At 39.3% G+C, this 25306-nt stretch overlaps 1 protein-coding gene across 39 annotated transcripts in view; it reads right to left on the bottom strand.

The window, feature by feature from the left end:
* Window positions 1-25306, bottom strand: part of LOC107377453 (protein tyrosine phosphatase receptor type D) — a 677785-nt gene that overhangs the window by 62529 nt on the left and 589950 nt on the right. For 12 of the 39 annotated variants that reach the window (XM_070547717.1, XM_070547719.1, XM_054748833.2 and 9 more), the window contains 9 exons: window positions 25052-25240; window positions 23065-23073; window positions 22360-22377; window positions 17520-17630; window positions 15987-15998; window positions 11288-11557; window positions 3135-3716; window positions 2594-2739; window positions 1247-1391 (listed from right to left, as the gene is read on the bottom strand). In XM_070547717.1, coding sequence (XP_070403818.1) covers window positions 1247-1391; window positions 2594-2739; window positions 3135-3716; window positions 11288-11557; window positions 15987-15998; window positions 17520-17630; window positions 22360-22377; window positions 23065-23073; window positions 25052-25240 — 1482 coding nt within the window. The remainder of the gene's footprint in view (window positions 1-1246; window positions 1392-2593; window positions 2740-3134; window positions 3717-11287; window positions 11558-15986; window positions 15999-17519; window positions 17631-22359; window positions 22378-23064; window positions 23074-25051; window positions 25241-25306) is intronic. The other 27 variants (XM_054748836.2, XM_054748837.2, XM_070547731.1 and 24 more) reach the window with 4 other exon arrangements.

Genomic DNA, 25306 nt, shown 5'->3' with positions numbered 1-25306 from the left:
TGAATGGAAGGAGGTGATTGGGAAATGGACAGCTTTACACAATATCACCTACCTTTGTCATGACAAAATTACGAAATAATAAAAAAAGGAAAAAATATTACATATTCCGGTACAGCTTCTCTTAAATTCAAGAAATCGTAAATAAAAACCAAATGTCTTCAGAAATCATTCTACATAAATGTGAGAAATGTAAGAACTTTTGCAAGCAGTTACCATCAATCCAAAAACATAAAGGTTGATGCTCTCTCTATTTTAGGAATAGAAAAAAATGTTGTATTTGCCACCAACCTTTCCGTAGCCTGTTGGTTTGTGGTAAAAGCCTGATTGTACAAAAGAGAACTTCCCAAGGAGACATGACTGATTTCTTAGATTCTGATGACATATGCATGCTTTTTAAACATAATAACAACATAAATCTGGGCAGAATTACAACATCCGAGCATTTTATACCCACCTGATTTCTGCCTCTAAGTGTTAGATCTCTCAGATTTATGCTAAATGTTCAAACTCTGGTTTTATTTAATTTGGAACCACATTTGATTCCTTTTGCACTCATCGGTACAATCCAATTTTCTTATTGTTCATTTGATTTCTTTTTCATAAATCTGAGATTCCCTGGCAAGAAAAGGTTCTTGCTTTGAGCTTTCTATGATGGTGTAGCTCCAAATTTTTGATTACATTTTAAAAGGTGCACTTATTCGAAATTTGTTTGAAAAAAAAAATACTTTAAAGTCCTTGTAACATTCAGATAATTTGTTTAACCATAGTTGATACATAGAAAGCTCACTCTAAACTAATTCTTTCTCTCTGGTTTTGGGCTGTACCAAGAGGCAAGGCTTTCAAAGAGCTAATCCACCCTCTTTTTTTCATCAGAAAACAGAAACAAATTCTGATTTGATATAAATGATCCATCACTTAGGGGAATTTCAGCTCAATTATTTTTCCAATCAAAATATAGTTTAAATTTTCATAACCTTGCCTCCTGATGCAGGAAAGCCTGTTTACACGGTCAGTGCAACCTTTCAGAGTGAATGCTTCATGGTCAAATAAGATTCCGTACAATTGTTTGAACATTTACACCCAATTTTCAAATGCATCAAACTTAAAAAGAAAATCTTCCTTATTGGAGTTGGGTCAGTTATTTCTGAAATTTGTCATAAAACTTTGTTGTAGCTCCGAAACAAATTCTGATGCATTTGAAAATGTCCTTCCTCTGTAGCTTGGTCGGATAAAGAAAGGGACCTACGTGTCTGTGGTGTTTCTGCAGAGATCTCGCTGGTGTAAGCCCCGACTCCATGTTTACTACGTGCCGCCAGGCGAAAAGCGTAAGTAGTGAAGGGTTTCAAGTCCTTCAGAAGGTACGTTGTTGTCGGCTCAAAGCTGATTCGTTTCTGCGAAAAGAATTTGGATTTTGGTTGGTTTCTATAAAAACATTTTAGGACTGATATCTTTACAAGAGAAAACTTTTCCCACCTTCAATAAAAATTCATGTCATAGAAGGTTACTATTTTTGAAAAGTGTTTAGATATTAAATGTGTTGTCACAATTATTAAGAAGAGCTATTGACCATTTTAATGCCTAAAACTATAACAGATTTTTTCCCCCCAAAGGATTTATCTATTCTTATGTTAGAAGACAAAATGCAATAGTTAAAAACATTGTATTTGGTAAATTTACAATATTACAATGGTAATAACACAATATAATTGACACTCATGTGCTGCAGTACTTAGATCTTCCACAAGGAGGGGGAAGACTTGCCAATCAAATAGAAAGAAATGCACTAATTCTGTTAAAAAGATAGAGATCTAAGAAACAGTAATATGTGTAGCTGGTAACATTGACATAACATTTTACTCATGACAAAATAACATGAGGGGATGAGTTAACAGTGCAAGGTAATCTGTATGCTCCACAGAAACACAACTCAGCTGAAAAATGTTGGTGTTGCTGAATATTTTGCACAGTTTTATGGCTTTATGTCAGACTGAACCAGTAAATGGCCGCAGGCAGTGAAACAGAAAGCAAAAAACTTTACAGCAACGAGTGACTCCACCCCCTAGCCAATCAGCGGCCAGAATCACGATGCCGGCCCGACTCAGCCTTGCCAGGTACCTCAACGAAGCAGAGACTTAAAATAGGGGAGAAAGAGGGAAAATACCGAGCCGTACCCGTGAAGACAGTGGTAGGGCCGAGTTGCATCGGTCCGAGTTACTCTGAGTAGTGTTCCTGGAAAACCACCTTAAATTTCACTTAGGGATGGGACGTCCCTTTAACGTTATTCCTTTGATATTGTTTATATTGTAATAAAATAGAACTTTCAATCATATCAGACCTGCTGCTACCCGTGGTCTGTAAAGGCCAAACTCGTAAACTACATGACACCAGAAAAATCTCCCCCATGTTCATGACTCTGGGTAACTAGATGGGTATAGGAGGATATAAGGCAATTCTTAAAACAAAATATTTTAAATCATGTTGGTGTTCTCACTGTGCTGTAAAATTGGGTTTGATTCAAATTATTTCAAGGGTAATTATATACACATGAAATCTCAGTGGTAAACACATATAATCGGCTTAGAAAAATATTTACCTCTTCCCTTTCATCCCTCTTTTTGTACAAGAGTTCGTATCCCATGACTTGGTTTTCCTGTCCAGACTGTGCTGGAGCATTCCATGAAAGTAAAATGCTTGTTTCTGATTTGGCTTCCCCTTTAAAGTCGGTCGGCTGGGAGGGAACTGGAATTTGAATAAAGAGATAATTTCATTATTCTCAGCATTATGCACAGTTCATTTTCATTTCAGTCACACTCGTGCACATGACTGCTTAGCGCTTGTGGTTTTGCAACGGCTTCCATATTGTATTTTCAGAGGAGGCAGTGGTGTTACACAAGATATTGTTATTAAAATGATTTTTTTAATAAAGTAAACATGAATTTTTAAATCAGTTTTTTGTTTAAACATGTAACAGCCTGGAGATGGCTATGTGTTTAGAGCTCTGATTAACAACTATACCTTACTAATGATACTCCATGACAAAATAAATAAATAAATAAAAAGTCTAAACCTAAAATATTTGCAACACAGCCAAACTTTTTAGAAACTGAACAAACTTGCTGAGAAGACAAACTTACCTCCGGTCTTAGCAATGATTTGCAGGTCTGGAGAGAGAGGTCCATCACCTACGGAAGTATAAGCCAACACCTTAATGTAGTAGGTCCTATTTGGGATGAGGCCCTGGATGGTAACAAAGTTAGACCCCCGAACAATCTGCTTCTCCCAGAGGTTGACATGTTGGGTGGGATCCATGGTGTAGTAGACCCTGTAGCCCATGATCTGTCCATTGGGCTCCTCTGGTTCATCCCACTGGATAACAGCTGTGGTGGCACTCATCATGTGACCTCGGACCTGCCTTGGTGCCGTGCTCGGTGCCTGCTCTGCTGTTTTGGCTTCGATGCTCTCACTGGATGGCCCTCGTCCAATGTTGTTTACGGCCATTACCCTGAACTCATAGTCAGAGTAGGGACTGAGGCCCCCAACGCTGTACCGAGTTGTGGCCACGCCATCAATTTCCTTGTACAAGTCCTCTGAGTATTTAGACTTGTGCTGGATGATGTAGTAGGACACTGGTTCAGGATTGCCAGAGTCCCAGGTCAATGTAATGCTAGTGGCTGTTCGCTCGGTCACTATGGGAATGCCAGGAGCCTTTGGCAATGCTGTAATTACAAGTATTACATACATATTAATACAATACATGATAAACATTATAAAGCTGCATGTCTGTATCTCTGTCTTTGTTATATTTTAAACAAAGTTTAACATTTCTTCATTTTGGTGGACTTTCGGCCCTATATTCTGTCTGATTTTCGTACATGACCAAACAATTGACCATACATCACATATGAGTCCAGATAAAGATTATATGGCTTTTTTCAGATGCTTACCTTTTCTGCCATTAGCAATTTCAGCCACAAAGATGAAGTTTAAATTTGGGCTGACATATTTAACATATTTGTGATGTGGTCCAAATTTAGCTCAAACTAAGATATTTAAACACAGTTTTTTTACACTTTGTCTTTCATCATTCACTTTTCAATCAAACTTCCACTTAGTCTTCCAGACAAAGTCATTTTTTCTATGACTTGAAGAAAAGGTTCCCAGTGGGTTTGATAATAAATGGTGGGAACAAACTGTATAAACAAAGGTTGGTGTCAAGTTACTAGATAGCCTTTTAACTATGTAGGAAATAAAAAACAATGGGAACAAATTGGGTTTATGAGAACAGTTATTGTCAAAGTCACTAGCTAGCATTTCAGCAATTAACTAAAAAGTTAATTTTAACAAAATGTGTTTTGCAAAAGTTTAAAGTATTTATGGATACACCTTAATAAAATGGGAAGGGTTGTTGACTTAAATGTCTTGTTTGTGGCACATTAGTATGTGTGAGGGGGCAAACTTTTCAAGATGGGTGGTGACCTTAGTGGCCATTTTGAAGTTGGCCATCTTGGATCCAACTTTTGTTTTTTCAATAGGAAGAGGGTCATGTGACACATCAAACTTATTGGGAATGTCACAAGAAAAACACGGTGTGCTTGGTTTGAATGCAACTTTATTCTTTAATGAGTTATTTACAAGTTTCTCTTTGTTCACAGCCATCGACATGTCGAAGAGGTTAACACATGAGGTGCGGATCGACATTGTGTTGATATCTGGTGAACGCAGTAACAGGGTCATTGCAGCAGATTTCAATGCAAGACAACCCTACTAGACCACCCATCTTCCACGCTACAGTTAGCAAACTGCTTGCTAAGTTTCGTGAAAGTGGTTCAGTGTTGGATTTGCCAAAATGTGGATGCATGAAAACGGTCACTAACAAAGAAACATCAGTGGCTGTCCTAGCTTCATTTCAGCAAGAGCCCACAGCGTAGCACTTGCCGAATGTCACTGGATTAGTCGAACATCCATTCGGCGGATATTAGCTACTCACAAATGGCACCCTTACAAACTCAAGCCACTGCAGCATCTCAATGAGGATGACCCAGTTTGGCTCACAGAATTTGCAGAATGGGGCAAAAAAAAAAAGTGGAACAGGACCCTCAGTTCACACAGAAGATTTTGTTCAGTGATGAGGCAAACTTATGTGAATGGTGAAGTTAACAAACAAAACCACCGCTATTGGTCTGACAACGACCCACATTGGATAGATCTTTCCAAGACTGTTGGAACAAAAACAAGTGATGGTATAGTGTGGTATATGGGGTACAAATATAGTGGGGCCATTCTTCATCAATGTAAACCCCAGGGCCACTGGATATTTGAAATTGTTACATGATGATGTATTTCCCTCTTTATGCACTGAAGCTGGTACGTTCACTGAGTTTCTCCAGTAAGATGGTGCACCACATTATGGGTGTCAGGTCTGAGCATTCCTAGAAGAACAGTTTCCTGGAAAGGGGATTGTCATCGTGGGCCAGTTGAAAGACCCCCAAGGTCTCCTTGACCCCCTTAAACTTTTATCTTTGGGGTCATCTGAAGGCAATTGTCTATGGTGTGAAGATATGAGATGTGCAGCACCTGAAGCTACGGATACTAGAAGCATGTGCTGGCATTTCTCTTAAGGTGTAGATATCAGTGTGTAAAGAGTGGAAGAAGAGGGTCGCAATCCAATGCAATGGGCAGCACATTGAACACATTTTGTAAGTGGTCAGAAACTTGTAAATAACTCATGAAAGAATAAAGTTCCATTCAAACCAAGCACACCATTTTTTTTCTTGTGAAATTCCCAATATGTTTGATGTGTCACATGACCCTCTTCCAATTGAAAAAAACTAAAGTTGGATCCAATAAGGCTGACTTCAAAATGGCCACCATGGTCACCACCCATCTGGAAAAGTTTGCCCCCTTACATATACTAATGTGTCACAAACAGAACGTTAATATCACCAACCATTCCCATTTTATTAAGGTGTATCCATATAAATGGCCCACTCTGTAGTATTTTAGGCAGCTATTAGAAAATTTTCCATTCAAATATTTCCTTTGCTAAATTATCTGTTTCATGTCAATATAAACAAAGTACATCCTTTAGGTTTAGAAGCCATGTTGTGCCTGATATGATTTCTATCCATCTTAACCACTACATCCTCAGTAGGGGACACCAGGCGTTGCCGTCTATCTGCTGACATCATCGAGTGGGGGGTGAGGTACGCCCAGGACAGGCTACAAATCCATCATTCAGTGCGTTTACATGCGCATTTAAGTCAATTCTGGCAATAAACTGGGCGCCTTTATGCTAGTTTACATGTCAGAGAACTGAATTATAGAAGTGTGTTCCATGCCGCTACAGTAGGTGGTGACATGTGTCCTCTTTACATTCTTTCGTTTAGCCTATAGCAACACATTAGTAAACTTATACTGGAAAGAGAAAGCTGACGGCGTAAAAACAGGATTTGTACAATGTTCGAAGGAATGGACATTGGTACGTACTGTTCTTTTCGATGGTGTTACAATTATCTGAAGACCGCGTCTCATCTCTTCCAAAAGATTAGTGTCCAATCGGTCACAGCTCGGCTTAACAGTTTTCATGCTTTCAACCGCATTATCTGGGTACTTCAGCTCAATGAACATGAGTGCACTCGTTTGGTTTACATGCATTAAAATTTTTTTTATTTTATTTAAGGCAATAGTTCGGTTTACTGATGCACATGTTAACACACTGGCTGTGAGTGGCGTATGTTAGACTAAACCTCTTAAGAAACAAACAAAAAAACCTCCTCTGAATATAACTAAAGTTTAAAAGACTGCAAAGTCTGACACAATACAAAAAAGGGGTGACTCAAGACTTTTGCACAGCATCGTAGATGCTTGTATTCCCCATGTTCAGCGTTTACCAGTGCTGTTGTTGTCGTTCATCTTCGATTTCACTTTATCACTTTAATAATTAAACAGGTAAATTTATTGCTTTAATTCCCTGCATTGTAGCACACAGCAGAAGATATCAGGGCCATAGATTGTATTTATATGCCATCTGAAGTAGGCTACAGGGGAGCTCCTGCCAGACTGTTATATTGTGACTAATATCTCTACGTTATGTCTCAGAAAAACAAAGCTTTGAGTGTGTGTGTGTGTATGTGTATGTGTATGTGTGTGTGTGTGTGTGTGTGTGTGTGTGTGTGTGTGTGTGTGTGTGTGTGTGTGTGTGTGCACTGGAGCTATTCCCTGGAGTGAATGTAAGCATAGCAACACGATTCTATGATATCTTTCCTGTACATTGCAATGTAGAAATGATTACTCTTAGAGAGGTGTTTTCTGTACAAACTGTACTTAACACAAGAATACTCTTGCACCCCCTCCTTCCTACATCCTGCTAATGGTGGGATTGTGGTTTTGCAGTTCTCCAGCTGAGAGATAAGCACTTCACCACATCCTCAATCTGATGTCCAATGAACTGATGCCCATTGTCATGCGCTGTGCTGAGCTAACCTCTGTCTGGGTCTGAGTCTTTCTGTTTGCAGGTGGGCTTGTCCCGGAGAGCAGCTGCTGTGGATCTTCTCATCAGAGGTCAGGGGATTTAAGGAGCGGCGTGACAACTCACCAGTGCCGGATGATTACTCAGTATTGGGTAGTATCTCACCTGCACTCTGCTTGTCTCTAGCTTGTTGTCTCCTGTGTTCCCTGCTAGCCTCGTACTTACCTGCCCTGCTCCTCCAACTCCCCCCCAGGTACCTCTCGTTCATATGACTGCACTCCTCTTCAAGAAAGAAACTCCCGGAAAACCCTGCCTGCCAGCCACGCCGCTCATCCTGACCGCCTGCTCTCCAACGCTCACCTGCCCCGCTCGGATACTTTGGACTCCTGTGCTCAGTTCCCAGCCATCATCTTTGCCCCTCACAACCATCTCGCTCAGCCAGACCTGACTCGCCCTCCTATCAAGCTCCCCAAATGCTCAGGAAACCGTAAGCCTCCGCTCACCTCGCTTTATTCTCATTTTACTGCAACTATTCATCCTTGTCTCTGCTTCAGAACACTATTGGACCCTCCCGACCACAGACCTTCACCTGCACTTCAACCAAACAAAAATAAATACTTTTTTACTTACCTTTGCCTCCGTGGTGATTCTACATGTCGTGAGTCAAACATCTACACCCCAACATGACACCCATACCCTGGTTCATCTAAAACTTTAACCTTCTGAGACCTGAACCTGTATTTGATGTGATTTAAAAGAAAAAATACATCTAACTATTAGTGAGTTGTCTACTCTCATTAACGGAAACAAAATTACAAATATTAAAATAAAATGAAAATTAAATTAAATTTTAAAATTTGTCAAATTTCCTATAAAAAAGAAAGAAAACAATGTTTTAAGTCAATGTCAATTTCATGTGTCTATAAATAATAACAAAAAGGCCTAAGGTGAAGATGATAAAATTTTAAAAGTGCAAGGAGCCAATGTCCACATATGTGGACACAGGGCCCTTTGAGGTTAAAGAATCCTTTGGAAATGTTGACAGGTAAGCCACTTTCTCTGAAGTACTGACAGTCAATTGCTCAGACAGTTTCCTGGATACAGTGCTGTGAGAAAATCATTTGCCCCCGTTTTGAATTAAGCTTCTGCTTTTCTCTCACACTTGAATGTTCCAGATGAGCGACATCAAATTTCATTATCAGGTAAAGATAACCTGATGAAATACAAAATACAATTTTCAGACCAAGAAATAGTAAAACTGTTAATGGCCTGTATTTGATACAATGCCTTGTAGGCCTTGTAGGGTTTTATGACCTATGCTTAGGGGAAACCAAACAACACCTACACAACTGCATGACAACACAGGAGAGCCACCTCTTCAGGTCAAGACTCTGCAGTCCACTTACAGCTGAAGGACAAGGGACACACTTTTGAAGATGACAAAGTACACATTCTGGACAGAGAAGACATGGTTTGAGAGAGGAGTAAAGGAAGCTATTTATGTCAAATGGGAAAGCCAACATTAAAAATACGAGGCCTCAGGTTTCACCTTTCCAGCACCTATAATGCAGCTTTACACCTAATTCCAAAAGAGTTTTAATCAATCAATCAATCAATCAATCAAAGCTTTATTTATAAAGCGCCTTCCGCAACCCTGTCAGGAAGCCCAAAGCGCTGAACATGGTACAGTTGTAAGTAATTATACTGAATAAATCAACAATAAAAGAAATTCAAATTACAAAATACAAATTACAAAATACAAAATGGAAATTACAAGATAGATGAAACATTCCGGTAAAATACAAATGTGTGAGACACAATTGGATTGAGTGGATGGATTGAGTGTACCAATGAAAACTGTGGAATGGATTCAACATAATAGAGGGCCATAATCAAACATGTTCTGGAAACGCCAAGCGGAGGAGGTGTGTTTTTAGGTGATTCTTAAAGACTGGCAGAGAAGGGGACAGCCTAACTGAGGGTGGCAACTGGTTCCAGAGTAACGGTGCTAGGACTGAGAAAGCCCGGTCCCCACGGGTACGACACCTAGACCGAGGGACAGCGAGCAGGCCTTGGTCAGAGGAGCGCAGAGCGCGTGATGGGGAATGTCTGTTTAGGAGTGTGGCCAGATAGGGGGAGCACCACCCTGGAAGAAATGATAAACAAAGACGAGTATTTTGAATTGTGAGCGATAGGAAATCGGAAGCCAGTGCAGGGAGGCCAGAACTGGACTGATGTGGTCCCGTTTCCTGGTCCCAGTCAGGAACCTGGCAGCGCTGTTCTGCACAACCTGTAGGCGACGCAGTGTTGACTGACACAACCCTGCATAGAGAGAGTTGCAGTAGTCAAGCCGAGAAATTACAAAGGCATGCAGTACCCGCTCCAGGTGGGCTCTCGACAGCATATGCTTGATTTTAGCAAGGCGTCTCAGGTGAAAGAAACTGGACCGGATCACAGAATTGATGTGAGCATCAAATTTAAGTCCTACATCAAGTTTCACCCCCAAACTGGTAACAACTGGTTTTGAGTATGGAGAAAGAGGGCCAAGATCAGCATAACGATCCACATTCCTGCTGTTGGGGTGAAAAACAATGAGCTCTGTCTTTCCCTCATTCAGATGTAGATAGTTGGACATTAGCCAAGACTTCACCTCATTAACACAGGAGACAAAGGACTGAATAGAGTGACCTTTCTCCTGACACAACGGAGAGTAAATCTGGCAATCGTCAGCATACAGATGGAATGATAGGCCATGTTTACGAAAGATTGACCCCAGAGGTAGCAGATAAATGGCAAACAAAAGTGGACCAAGGATCGACCCCTGCGGGACCCCCCACCCTCCTACATCTAATCAAAACTACCACCTCCACACAATACAGCATGACAACTCCAATGATTCCTCAGGCGGTAGGGAGGAGGGGTATTCATATGTACTTTCAGCTCGTTGAACAACAATACAGCTACAGTTTATAAACGTGACTCTCCCATATTCCAGTCCAAATTGACATTTTTCGCATGAGAAGCGAAAAGTCTTCAAGAAACCAAAGAGTCCAATGGCCTTCATTTGAACCCTTTTGTATTACCACTACATCCTCAGTAGGGGTCACCAGGCGTTGCCGTCTATCTGCTCATTCAAGTGCCCCATGATTCTTATCTCTGTCTATGGTCTTCACCAGCATCTAAAGCCCTATCTCAAAACTACCAAAAGCAATCTTGATGATTCACAATATTTGTGGACAGAAGTGGAACTTTCTAGTACACTAAAACAAACTTATAACAACAGTTGGACATGGAGTTGGTAGTGTGATGGTCTGGGGCTACTTTACTGTTTCAAGACCTAGGATATTTGCTGTAATTTATGGAATCAAATATTCTCCTCTTTAGAAGAAAACCTGGAAGAGGAATTGGAAAACCTTCCAGTGAGGCTGAATTAAAACTATGCTGTAAATGAGAGTGGATCAGAGCAATGTGACCCACCAGTTATCACAAGCACATTCTTAAGTTGTCACCAAAAGTGTTATAACATGTTATTAAGATTAGGGGGTAATTAGGTTCTCTCACAGGACCAGATTGCCTTGGAAAATGCTGTTCTCTAAATAAATGAAGTCATCACTGGCAATGTTTAGTTTTTTTTATTCAGCAAACTTTGATATTGAAATTTCAGGAGAAAATCTTTCTACAATATACTGTGTATAGTCATATTAGTTATAGAGTTAAAACCTTTAAAGAAAATCAGTGTAAGGGAACTAACAAGACTTATGGTTTGGAAATTGCTATAAATACTGCAGCTACGTAAAAAAGAGAGAAGAAAACCTTTACCTTTGACTGTTATCTGGGCTACAGCCTCAATCACCCCGAGGGTTGACATGGCCACACACGTGTAATTGGCCGACTGGCGCACATCCGTGAGTTCCAAGACGTTGCGTCCGATGGGCATATCATCCTCCGGAGTAAGGTCTTCAGCACCCAGCATCCATTTGACATACGGCATGGGAGAGCCTACTGCCACGCATGTGATATTCACACTGCCTCCTGGCATGATCTCATTGTCTGTAGGCGGGATGGAGAAGCGCGGTGGCACCCGACGTACTACAAATGAACCACATTACAGAGAGTTACAAAAGTAAGCAGGAAATAGAATAAACTCCACTAACAATGGTTGCCAAAAGGGAATATTATCAAAATTTCTATATAAGCAGTTAAACCATACAATGGATTAACACCAGCATGCACAACACAAGGCACTGTACGGACGTGCTGAACTGCACAAAGTATTGGTGATCAAATGAAATGGCACAGATTTATGCAAAAGGAACAACTTTTAGGCTGCTCGCTGATGTGAGCTGATGTGTCACATCACACACACACACAAACAGATCACTCAAGTCTCACACGCAACAATGAGGCAGGATGGCTTTCTTGCCTGAAAAGGCAAGAAAAGCTGTCAGATGTTCTTTTCAACGGTGATTAAAGTCACAAGTAAAAGCAAATAAACTAAAAAGATCAGATAGATTCACAATGCAAATCGAAGTTCTTGCATCTGTTTGAGATCTGGAAGATAAAATATGATGTAATGTAGACTATGTTTAACAATAATAATAATAATAATAATAATAATTTCACCAAAGTGGTGAAGCAATTATAACATTTGCAAGTGGCTTTAGATTTTTGAATGATGCCTGACAGCTAAGAGGAAAGGTGTATAATTTAAAGGCCAATGAGACGTCTTTGGCTTATTATGGGAACAAAAGTATGCATTAATGCGTCCCACCATATTTCCTTTCTTGACTATGAATTCATCTGCAGAATCGCTAACTGAACCTAATTTAAACTGTTTAGGATAAGCAAAAGGTTGTTGCAAAACCATTCTTACTGTTTATTCTTAACTTAACCAGGTTTTCCTTCAGTTGTTTTTTATTTTAAAATAGAAAATACTTTTGAAATTTTGTCAATATTGAAAATTACCCTGTTGTGACTTATTAGATAGAGGACCTTTGAAAAAGGCTATGGCAGCTAAAATTAGTTGAAAAGGTAGTTAGCAAAAAGGAGTTACCACCATGAGCTTTAATGATTAATGTTGCTTTAATAAAGGTCCTGCTACTGTCCAGAACACAGGACTGTTTCTCAGAGAATGTTTAGAAAACTAAGTTTAAACTTTAAATGCTTTGAATATAAAATTTTAAATACTTACTTGATTTTTTTTCTAAAGAAATTCACACAATTCTGCATTTTAATACCAAATATTAAAGTTCATATGCCCGCAAAACATTTAACAGCTCTATTTGTCATGGTCTGTCTGCATCTCCCCTCATGTGTCTCCTTGTGCCCTCCATTCGTTCTCTAGGTGCTCCTTTTGTGTCCTAGCACCCTCATGTGTCATGTCTGCATCTTCCTCATGTGTCTTCTGGTTTTCCCCATTTGCCCCTAGATCTCCAGCCCTCTAGGTTTCTCAAGTCATTTCCTTTAGTTACAGCCTTTCATGATTTAGTATGTTTTTTCCCATCAGTGTTTATTATTTTTCTCCCCCCTCCCTTTGAATTGTAGTTATGTTTCCTGCTCTTTTGTATTAGGTTTTATTCTTAGGTCAAGTTAGTTTCTCCCCTGATTAGTCATTGCCTTCACCTGGTCCTCCTCCCACACCCCACACACCTGCAGCTCATCTCCCTCTCATCCTCCCTGTATATTTAAGCCCTGTCTTGTCTCAGTGTCTTGTCGGTCCATTGTTTGTATTCTGTTTGCATTTGTTCGTGCTCTTTATGAGCTTTTGTCTCGTCCCCAGACTTTGTGCTCTAGGTGAGCTTCTGTTTCAAAGTCTTTGGTCTTCGTGCTCTTTGAGAGCTTTGGGTGTCCTGTGCTCCAGGACTTTGGATTTTAGGCTCGTTGCCTTGGATTTTTTTTTGTTCATCCTCTAATAAAAGGATTTATGTCTACTCCTGCCTCGTGTCCTCCTGGGTATCTGCATATTTGGGTCCTAAACATCCCCTAAACGTGACACTATTAAATAAAACAGTTGATGTAAAAAGTAATATTACATCACGGTTCGATTTTGAGTAAGCTTAAAATGGTCTCAGGCGTTTTTATAGTGGCTTCAGCATCAATCATGCAAGAATACAATGCAAATTTGAGAGAAAACCATGAATGGTGGTTTGGAATGAGAAACTTAGCTAATTAGTGTGAAATGGCACCCAAGACTGTTAGCCTATAGGCTATAAGCCTGATGTAATTTGATCATACTCACAAAAGTAACACTTTTAGCCTAACATAAAAGTAACATAAGGTGATGTCAGGCTAACATTGGCTACTGGATATATATCAAGCAAACTTAAAGGTCTCATCCACCTTTTTTATTATAATTTTCTATGGTCTCAAGTATAAATGGTCTCTAGTATAAATGAATGTCATGTGCATACATATCTGTGGGAAAATGTTCTTGTTTGTCAGAAGTGGGTCAGTAGGTAGGGATGACTAGTAGAGTTAAGTGCCCACCCCGTAAGCAGAGGGTTGTAGGCTTGAGCCCCTCTCAGTCTGTTTCAGTCGTTGTGTCTTTGGACAAAACACTTAGCTTACGTTGCTAGCTACCGGTGGTGGTCTGAGGGGCTGATGGCACCATTGTTCAGCAGTTTTGGCTGTCAGTGCTCCCCAGGGCAGCTGTGGCTATAATGCAGCTCATTTAAGTGCCCCATGATTCTGATCTTGAAAGGCACTATATACAAAATTGTTCCGTCTTATTCATCATCACCAGGGTGTGAAGGTGTGTTTGTGTGAGTGATTGACTGTGTTGTAAACCTGCCCATTATTAGTCATGACATGCAAATTTCTCACCTCTGACTAGCTAACAGCAACACAACTTCTCTGCTGCCTTCAATGACAAAACTCAGAATACTGTAAAACATATTGTCTTGGGTAAAAAAAAACTTTAGCATGTTCCGCTATGTTGAGGAGTTGCTAGCTTCTACTGTTGTGTTGTGAAGTTGCTAACTTCAATCACTATGTTGTGAAGCTGCTAGTTCTACTAGCTTCTACCGCTCTCTCTTAGCTGCAAAATCAACACAGCTGCCCGTGGCTGCAAACCAAAGTGTACATGGACATGAATACTAATTTTCCCAGTAACGTCGAGGAGGCTTTTCTGACCCAGTCATTTTTCTGTCTGTTTCCTTTCAGCGGCTAATGTGGGCGTTAGGGTTTGAGAACAATTTTCACGTACAGTGTGCAAAAATATAACTCAAAGTATCAAACAATTTCTCAGTGAATGAGACCTTTTAAAAAAGTTTCCAAAAAAAAAAAAAACGAATGATGGATGTATTAGCTTGTGAAGGCTATAATAAAGACTATTTAGGATAAAAAAAAATAGCTATTTAGGTTAATAAATGGCAGCAGTATTGGGCTAAAAATGAGTGCATGACAGGATAAGTCAATGTTCTTGGAGGCACCACAGAGGAAAGCAAAGAAATTGAAAAGCAAATTAGGTTAAAACTTATTTTTTATGTTTTGTCAAAAATGAATAAATAAAAAGTTAAGCTTAGAACACAGACAAAAAATAAACAGGTGCATTACACATGTTAACAGAGGGATGTAATTTTAATCTCAAGTCAGGGTTACTGTTCCAACCTTAGATTAGAACAAGTACTTTAAGGAAAACTTAATAAACAGACTGAATAATATTACCTGTTATTTCACCCTCTTTTTAATTACAGTATTGAAGTGTATGTAATACTGAAGTGTGTTTGAGTGGAGGTGTTAGCTTCACTCAGCTTCTGCCTCTAACTCTCAACACTCACTCCGCTGAGCAGCCTGCTGCTCTCTAGAGAGAAAATCTAAGGGAGCTGCTTGCATTATTAAATACACCGTTTCCTCTATCTCAATATTTAATTAATATCCAATTGGATCACACTCCCCATAGATATAATATTATCCTGCTCATTTGAAAATCATTACATTTTGTCAAGAGTCATGGATAAGACTGAACATTCTTTCATGACTTCTGGAGCAGCTGCATCCTCATCAGAGGAAATGCGCAGTCTCAGCAGGCAAGATTGTTTTTACAGCTCGACTTTAGTGCCAATTACAATACTGGATAGATTTTTCTTAAACATACTTTGAGCATGAAAGAGGATAATGTTACAGCGGTGATGGCTTCACGTGTGAATATAAAGAAACCGAACAGATCAAGGCCAGACTTCCTGTTGTTGTACTTGCTGGAAAAATGAGCAGGAACACAGACAGGCTTGGAAAAAGGAATGGCATGGTCAAACATTAACAGGAGGAGCATGCAAATAGACTGTCAGGCAGATGCAAATCCCCCCCAAACATGCAAACATGCACCAGCTGTTGGAGAATGGAGCACTCAGACAAAGATCATTGGGAGGTGGCAATAGATATATTGAAAATGCATCAGTGAGAGACATGAAAGGGATTGCATCCTGAGTTTCAGTGTCTTTAGGATGGAGTGACAAATCCAACACATATACAATTTTCTTTTTCTGTTTTGATTTTAAATTACAAAAGAAATCACACCAACCTTCTCGTAGCTCTGAAGGATGTAGGGATTTTGATGCAGAGCAAAACAAAGTAAGGAAAGGAGAAAAAACAAGGGAAACACAGAGAGTAAAATGGCCGTTTGTCTTTTGGCGTTGGAACGCTACGCAAACATTTCCAAGAATACCATGAGGTTACGGTGAGCCCTGAGTGCTCCTGTCAGAGCTCAACTCGTGGAACAAAGCTGTCTCCACGTCTTTTGTCAGTTTACAATAATAAACTATTATTATACAAGTTATAAAATATCCGTTCTGAACTGTTTGGGGACTTTAACAGCTTGAGCACATTAAAATACACTCACTGGCTACTATGTTACAGTCTAATGTTCAACCACTCATTAACAGAGATTGCAGCCAATCACAGGGCAACCACTCAAGGCAATTAGGCATCTAGAAGTGGATAAAAACGACCTGAAGAAATTCTAAGTGAGAATTGGAAGGAAGAAGGGTAGCTCAAGTGACTTGAATGTGGCATGCTGTCTACTGGGATCTTCAACTGCAACCATCTCAAGGGTATGTAGAGAATGGTCTAAGAAATAAAAATTGGCCATGTCCTTCACATTATGACCACCATGTCACAAAGCTCAGATCCTCTCTAACTGGTTTCTAGAAGATGACCATGAGTTCACCGGACTCCACAGTCACCAGATCTCAGTCCAGCCCAGAATCTTTGGGATGTGGTGGAACGGGAGATTTACATCATGGGTTTACTGGATGATGCGGTCATGTCAGTATGAACTGAGGACTTTTTGAATGACCAATAAAGTAGCCAGGGAGTATATTTTATGTAAACATATTTGTGAAATTTAAAGAATTTTCTAATAATTTTAAGACCATTGTTTTTCATTACACAAAACCAAGAGAGGCTTTAGCTAATGTAGAGGTTAAAATGGCTAAAATAAATTACTAATGTTAACACTGAAATAAAACTTGCCTAGATAATAGTTTATTCTCCTACTGTAAAACCAGGCTGCTGTATACATTTTTTCATCAGAACCTAAATCGGGATAAGTGTTTATTTTTTATGGTAGAGAGTTTCGTACACAATCAAATAATTGCATTGCACTCTACTTTTTTGTTTCCAAATGTAACGTTATCAGCAACAAAAGTAATGTGATTAAACTTGTAGTAGTTTATCCAGAGGGCAGAAAACAGAGTAAGATTAGGGGCCTGATGGAGGCGAGCTGTCCACCCTTCACCACCTCCAGCAGTCGTGTTTTAAAAGCAATTAGTAGATAAATGCAGCAAGCAGTTTCGTCACTAGTGTTAGACTTGGGATAATTAACGGAAAAGGACCAGAAACACACCATGGAGTAGATACTGCAGGTTAAAATCAGTTGCAGGTGAGTCAAGTGCAAGGAACAGGAAACAAGCCATAATAAATCATACTTACAATAGCCTCATTGGATCGGGCCCTCACAAAGACTATTTGGTGATTTCAAACAATTCTCATAGTTCCTAAAGAGCATTTTATTGGGAATATTTGTTTGAAGAACACTTTAACCCGAGCTTCATACCTCTGACATAAAGGTTTGCAGGAGCAGAATAGCGGGTTCCATCGTTGTTGGTCGCCACACATTCGTACTTCCCCTGGTCGGACTCTTCGCTCTGCTCGATTTGAAGGGCTCCTATTTGAGAATAACACACGGGGTAACAAAACGTATGTGGTTAAAGTTGTAGTATTAGCTTCAGGTTTGCAAATCAAAGTAATAAATAAAAAATAAACAAGCTGGTAAAGGAGGTTGTTATCCCACCACCTTTGTATTATTTTAATGTTGTCCTTTAAAGTGTTGAACCACCTGGCCAGTTCGAAGAAGGTTTTTAGTAAATGCTCTCCAATTCTGCATAAATAACTCACTCTGGTCATGGGAAAGGAAGAAAGAAAGCCCACCTACTTTAAATTTACAAAGATGTAATAGTCAAAAAGTTCAGAATAATTAACATTTTCGACAAGTTTTCAAAATCTAACCTGAAGTGTACAAAAACATACCCTACAATTAATTACTATGCAAAAAAAAAAAAAAAAAAAAAACTAATATGCAAAAAAACTAATATATAAAACTAGTCTAAGTCCAATATATGATACTTCCGAAATACGTTATGGTAGTTTTCAGTCTAATTTTATCATCACTGTAAAGGAACGTTGTGTTGCTGCTCATTTTAGGGTTAGGGTGGATGTTGACTCTGGGATCATTGTCTCGTTTTATGACTCAGTTTGGTCCAAGCTGTTGAACAGATGGCCTCTAGAACAGGGTTCAGTGTTTTCCTAAATCATCAGCCCAACACCACTATGTTGGTAAAAGCTGTTTGTGCTTATATGCATTGGCTGTGTCTAATTTTAGGTGCCACATCCTTCCAAGACTGATACGTTAAAGCGATGGGACAAATGAACGTCTAGTTGTTTCAGTGCTTGATTCGTTGATGGCCCTTGTAACAATTTTGGGCAAAGCAGGGTAATAGTCTAGTTTGAAACTTAAGTATATTTTTATCTAGATGTAAAAAATAAAAATAAAAATCCAAAGCTTACAGCAATTGTGTTGTAGGCTTTTGTCATTTGCATGTAGTTTTAATGTAAAATGTTTTCAAAAATGCTATGTGGGCAGCAGTAGCTCAGGAGGTAGAGTGGCTTGTCCAGTAATCAGAGGTCTCTGGGATAAATCCCAGCTCCTGGCAGAGAAATCTGCTGTTGGTTCCTTGAGAAAAACATTTAACCCACCTTGCCCGCTGGTGGTGGTTGTAGGGAACAGTGGTGCCTGTGTTCAGCAGTCTCATCTCTGTCAGTGTGTCCCAGGGCAGCTGTGGCTACAACGGAGCTCATCATCACCAGCATGTCAATGTGTGTGAATGGATGAATGACACACTGGAGGGTGAAGCGCTCTTGAGTCCTCTGACTCTGAAAGGCGCTATACAAGTGTGGGTCATTTATCATTTAGTTAACAAGCTCGTATGGTGGTCAAGGGACAGTAGGTTCACGAAGCTGAGTAATTCAAAGGCTTTGCAAATTTTTGAGCTTGACTTTCACTAGCTTCTGTTAAGCACTGTTATATATGCTAGGTGACAGGACATACGCCAAGGTATGGGGAAGAATAAATCTGACGGCTAAAAACTATTTTACAGCTAAGTTCCGGTCTGCCTGCATCAGCCATAAACACTGGGCCCTTCTAATGGGCTCGACACACGGAAGAAGACAAATGACCGCGATCAGCGAAATTCCTCGCTGTCGCTTTAATTACCTGACACACGGGAGGTGACCTGCGGCAGCGGCTAGCGGCAAAACCGGCGACGCGCTCTGTTCCATGGCAAAATCGAATCTTCCATTGTTTTGTTTGGCTGTGTCAAGTTGGAGGTAATTAAGGTTATTTAAGAGGTTCAGAGTTTAAAAAAGCGGTAGATATGATGTTTCACAAGGTGCTGCTAGAGTTATGTGAAATCTTACTTCTGATTTTACTATATAAAAAATAAAAAACCCGAGAATGGGTTCATCCGATATTACAAACCAGAGAAAGAAATGGAGAATACCATCATTTAATGAGGGACCCATGCCACGGCCTTTTTGTGAATATCTCTATATTCTGTGGTAGAAATATTGTACAGTTCTGTGAAATCCGTCACAGCAAGTTTAAACTTCTTCTTCACGTTTGCTCGGGATGTACGGAGCATCCTGCCGCTCATTTGCCAGTGAATGAAACCTCTGTTGATTGGTCTTCGTATTTCAAATTTCTGGGATTGCGTCGCTGGGTCGCCTGTGCACGACACGAGCACAAAATTTCACACGCATGTTTTTCGCGTTTCGTTTAGTAGGAGGGAGACCCACGATTATCGCTTTGTTGCGCATGTCTCACTGAAAATGAAGAGTGACGATGTCGCCTCACGTGTGTCGAGCCCATAAGGAAGCCACGCTTGATTTAAGATATAGCATGTGTTTGTTTTTCACTAGACATGGCGCTGTTCATTAAACTTGCATGTCCCTACTTCTGACTACTTTCAGAAGTTATGTGGTTCAACCAGATCAAACATTATGAAGTTTTACTAGTAGTGCGTAATGAACATTGTCCTTTTAACTTGCTAACCTATGGTTGCTAAGTTCAAGATGCTCTTGGGATTTTAGAACAAACTGTCCCATCTTGGCGTAATTTGTCTAAGACGTTCTTTCTTCGATAACACTGACAGCTGTACAGGTATTGATTTCTTCTTCTACATTCTCCTGACTGGAGGTGATCAAACAATGTCCATATGGTATACTTTGTATGAAATGGTCAGTAAAATCCAAGTTACACCTTCAGACTTTCTTAGATAATTTCAACTTGTAAATATGTTTACTCTCTGTACAACAATGACTTCCAAATTGCTTGGGCATGACCTTTAACCCTACCCAGATGGGTAGCAGTTGCTTCTCTAAGGTTTTGCTGATAGTTTTACTCTGTGGCTGTGTAAACACACAACTACATATTCCACCAAAACAAAGTTTGTTTTATTTTAAGAATCCTAAGAGTTTTTGTACACTTGAGGTTCGATTTTAATAACTTTTGAAGACGATAAAGATCAAATCATTTTTAATATGTGGTGATACAAGGGTGAATTTTCTTTTTCTCCTGACTGGGTGTACTTTTGTGTTTCAATGAGTACACTATGTTTTAGTCTTTATCCTTCATTAACAATCCCTGACCAATCAGCAGACTGGCTCATTGAGATAAAATGGAGATTGTGCTGCTCTACTATAAGCGTAAGAAACCACAACTGATAATCATGCAAAACATTTCAATACAGGGCTTAAAAGGAACAAATTAAAATAAGGAAAACATAGTAAACCAAATCCAAATGACTGAAAATATATACCTATTGATCCTAACATGTTTACTGTGTTTATAACCTCTTTTGGAAAAATATGTCACTTATCTAAAAAGACACTCATCCTATCGCCAATGGTAACAAAAAGTCATAAAAGGGGGGCAAGCCTATTCATATACAACATATCACTGGACTGGTCAATATGGGGATGAGTGATACTGCTTCAGGGAAACATGGATCAAAGAAAAGAGGTTTACAGTATAAGAAAGCAGCGTAACAAGGGAGGACAATTGAAAGAAAGAATTTTAGGTATGACTTTTAGCATATTCAATCACAGATCAGTTGTAATATTCAGCCTACAGAATCAATTTGAACTTCACCGGAGCGAAGCAGTTTTCAAAAACAAAAAAAAAATGCAGCGTGTACAAAAAAATTGAAAAAAGCTGCTTAGATATTTGGGAAAAATAGTAATTGAAGTATCACATGAAGCAAAACCAACATTTAACCCTCTAATAAAAGTTTTGACATGCAAATCTTAGCAAGAAATGTATGTCGACACAACTTACAACCTTTTGACAACCCTTAGCTGAAAAATAAAATGCAAATGTATTAGAAGACAAAATTCAAAATATGGCCTGAGCCAACAAGAAAATCAACCAACCACTGCTTTAGCTTGTGAAAAGCTACAAAAGACACCCATAAAAATCCACCAATGGGATCAGCAGTGTGGGGTCACATGACCCAGAGAAAAATTGCTTTACGCATCAACAACTCTCCCGCTCCATGTCACATGGCAAAAATGAGCCAATCAGGTCCTCGCCAGACTCTACTGTTAGCCTTCCCAAACCCTGAAGAAAAAAAATAAAAAAGTCAAAAAGGAAAATAGTTTCCAAACCCAAGAAAAGTAAGAAAAATAGGGTGAAAGAGGTAAAAAAGCACCGTAGAAACTTTATCAAAAAAGTGGTTGTTTGGGCTTTTTTGTAGAGGTACAGGAGAGGAAAGCAAATAGCAGAAATATGGGAAAAAAAAGTTTGCAAAGATAGAAAGAACTCTTTGGGAGAAAAAAGCAGAAGAGAGGCAATGTCGTCTTCAGCATGTCTCCACAGCATCTGCATGGGTTTTTTGTGATTTTTTTTTTGTTGTGCTGAACAAGAACAGCTAAGGGGAGAAAAATGCTTGGTTGTTTTAGTTGGACAAGAAGAGGGACACATGGTTTGCTATGGCTAAAAAGAAAAGGAAAAAAAAGAAAAGTGAACGTAAAAAGTATTGTCTAAAAAAAGAATCGCCATTGTATATGCTTATTTGAGGGCCAAGGCAAGCATATCACAACTGAGCTAAATGGGCTCTTAAAACAAGAACACAAAGGAGTAAATAAGGCATAGACAACATGATGGAATACAATTTTAGTCAACAAAACGGGACAAAGAAGAAGGATGGTCCATACGAACGGAATGGAATTTGGTCTTTTGTAAACGGGACAAAAATGGACGTGATTGTAATGAACGGATGGGTTGACAGCAAGAATGAACTTGTATTTTCATTCTGTGAACGTCAGTTCAGCACTCTTACCTCTTATTGGTGTACCACCTGGGTGGATAATATGAATGCAAATAAGATTAGAAAGAAGAAGCATTAGTACGGGCAGATAGAGGCTGGGGCTTTGGAAGAAGAATTAAATTAGATTTAACAGAGTAGGTAAAAAAAAGGTATTACAAGAAAGAGAGAAGAGAATAGAGAACTTTTTTCTGTACTCTTCTGGCAAATAAAGACAGGATTCATCATAGAGAGAGAAAAAAACTTCATAGGTCAGAGAGAAGAACTTTGTGCATTGATGTACCACAGGGGTGCCATTTGAGAAGCCTTTTGTAGACCATCTACTGAAGGAAAATACTTTTTTTGCTTTTTTATATGAAAGCAGTGTTGGTCACCTCCCTACATCTGTTGAACTTTCCATCCCTGAGGTGCTGGTGTTAAAAGAATAAGTGAGGAAAGAACATGTGAGGACAGGTTATTGCTTAGATCAGTATACGGAGAAAAAAAAAAAGCTTTTGCTAAGGCTAATGGCTAATAGCTAACACCTAACGATCATGTGATCCTTGTCAGTGGTGGACACTTGAACACTGTGGGTGGAGGGGGTGAGGGGAACAGTGTGTGTTTGTCTAGCCCTGAAACTAAGCTATCTGTTAGTAAAATGCATGCCATGCATTTTAATAGTTGTTGGAACATGGAAATTAGTGGAAGGGGGTGATGTGTGCTTTAGAGCTAAGCACTTACCAAAGGATTCTGTAGATTAAAAAAGTATAGAGAGAAGAAAGACAGCATAAGAATTGGATTATATTTTTTAGGTACGTTTAAGTTAACAAGCTTTCGTTAATGCTTTAGCAACTGTGCGTGAATCAAAGTCGCACATTAGAGAAATTAAAAGGTTAATTTGACACAGTTCAGCTAAAAAACAGAGTGAGCAAAGGAAGTAAGGTTAAACATGACGGTTTTAACAGAAACAACAGCTGTGACATCTGTGACGACAGGTGGTCAAACACACAAGAGTGAGAATTGAAGAAGTTGGCCTAAAGTGCTTTTGCCAACTGGCACATAGAGATGCTAGCTACCGTATAATTTGTTAAGGAAAAATTAGTGCTTCCTCCAAAATTAGCGGTGTAACGGTACATGTGTCATATCGAACCATCACGGTACACATCATATAGTCTGATGGAAAATATATTGGCTTTCTATAGAAACGTAGGAAAGGCTCGTTTAGAACGTGAAATATATGGAAAGCCGCAAAGGGCTAATAATCTTCTATGAAAAGCCAGCAGAGTAATCACCAAAAAGATGTGTTTGGAATGACAATAATATCATAGAGTATTTAGAAGCTAAAGATTGTAATAATTTGTGTTAGGAAAGCCTTAAGATTTGATCCTTAATTGGTATATGGAAATAAAAATGGACCAAAATTTTCAAATGAAAAGCAAAAAAAGAGTGGTTTGGTGGAGGAAAGTCAAAAGGGCAGAGGGAAGCAAAAAAGGCTTGTTATTTGAATATTCAAAACCAAAGGGTCATATGTTTTGTATGAATGGCTGAAAGCCTCACAGATTGTGTACAGACAGCCTAAAGGAACAGTAAAAAGGGTACATAAATAAAAACGTTCTGTATGGAAAGTCAAAAGGGCAGTATTTTATTTACAGGAAAGCAAAAACAATCACTAATTGTTTAATTTTAAACACTGTTTCTAAAGGTTTCTAAGCACCAAACTTGCATGGAACGCCCATTTTAGCATTTTAGCTAGCTGTGAATTTTGTCACTTTTTATTTTGTATCTTCACGCTAGGACATGTCATTAAGTACTGTTTTGTCTTATATTTTGCATCAAGCCTGAATAAACAACTCTTCTATCTGGTTTGTTTTTCAACTTCTCTTGGAGCCGTTGCCTTAGGGCACCGATTCAAATTCAATAAGTATAATATTAATAAGAAAGAAAACTTTTTGTCCTTAATTCTACCCTAAATCTGAGTTATGTCCTGTTGCTTAAGTGTACCGTTGCACCGCTTCATGGATATCAGATTAGTTGGGGCTTGTTCGAGTGCACAAAAAGCAAAGTAAACCACAACTAGGATCTAAACATTAAAGCAGGGGCTGTAAAATTAAAGAATGTAAGGAAAATGGTAAAGCTTTATGACGTTTTACGCACTACTGTGGCTGATTAACGTACATGTTTACTTTTTTCTTACACTAATGATGTTATGTAAATAAGAACATGTCAATGGACAAATTTAGACTTTGCTATTCTGCATGTTTTTCCTATTTTTATAAGCCAAATATTGGATGTTACTTATTGTTATTTTGTAAAAGAAGAAAAGGACATAAATGAAGGATATGGTTTTAAAGGATACTGCACCATTGCAGTGGAAAGTAAAACACAAAACAGCAAAAGAATTATGTGTAGAAAGTCACAGCAGTGAGCAATGAGGGCAGAAGTTAAGGCTGAAGCCAGCAAAAACACGAAGAAACGATCCCAATAGCTCATGACAACACTAGAAGACAAAGGGAGACACAAACAGACACACACAACAAGTGGAGGGTTTGGGGCCAACAGAGAACAGGAAATAGTAGAAACAATGCCATTACCTATAAATTAAAAGCCAAATGAGAATTTAAATTATGGCAGGAAGTAGAGGATGACAGAAGAGCGAATACGATGTGGGGAGCAGATCAGATAGAAGACTCCCTGTTTGGTAATAGGTTTTCAGCAGCGGGAAGCCTACCTGATCTGAGCTGTTTAATGCGGCCAATGTTGTTGGTGGTGTTGACAGGGAGGAAGTCTTTGAACCAGGAGATGTCAGGGTCAGGGTTGCCGCTGGCGGCACAGAGCATGGTGGCGGTGCGCGTTCGCTCCACCACCTTCAACTGTGGGCCCATGTCTATGGTGGGGAAACCAGGGGGCAGTTGGTCCTCTGCAAACAGGTGGAGAAACAGAGTCAGAGAGCGGTTTAATGAGACCTTGAGCTACTGACACCAGA

Source organism: Nothobranchius furzeri, chromosome 2 (genome assembly GCF_043380555.1).
Source record: "Nothobranchius furzeri strain GRZ-AD chromosome 2, NfurGRZ-RIMD1, whole genome shotgun sequence".
NCBI classification, from domain to species: Eukaryota; Metazoa; Chordata; class Actinopteri; order Cyprinodontiformes; family Nothobranchiidae; genus Nothobranchius; species Nothobranchius furzeri.
This window is presented reverse-complemented; position numbering and strand designations above follow the sequence as displayed.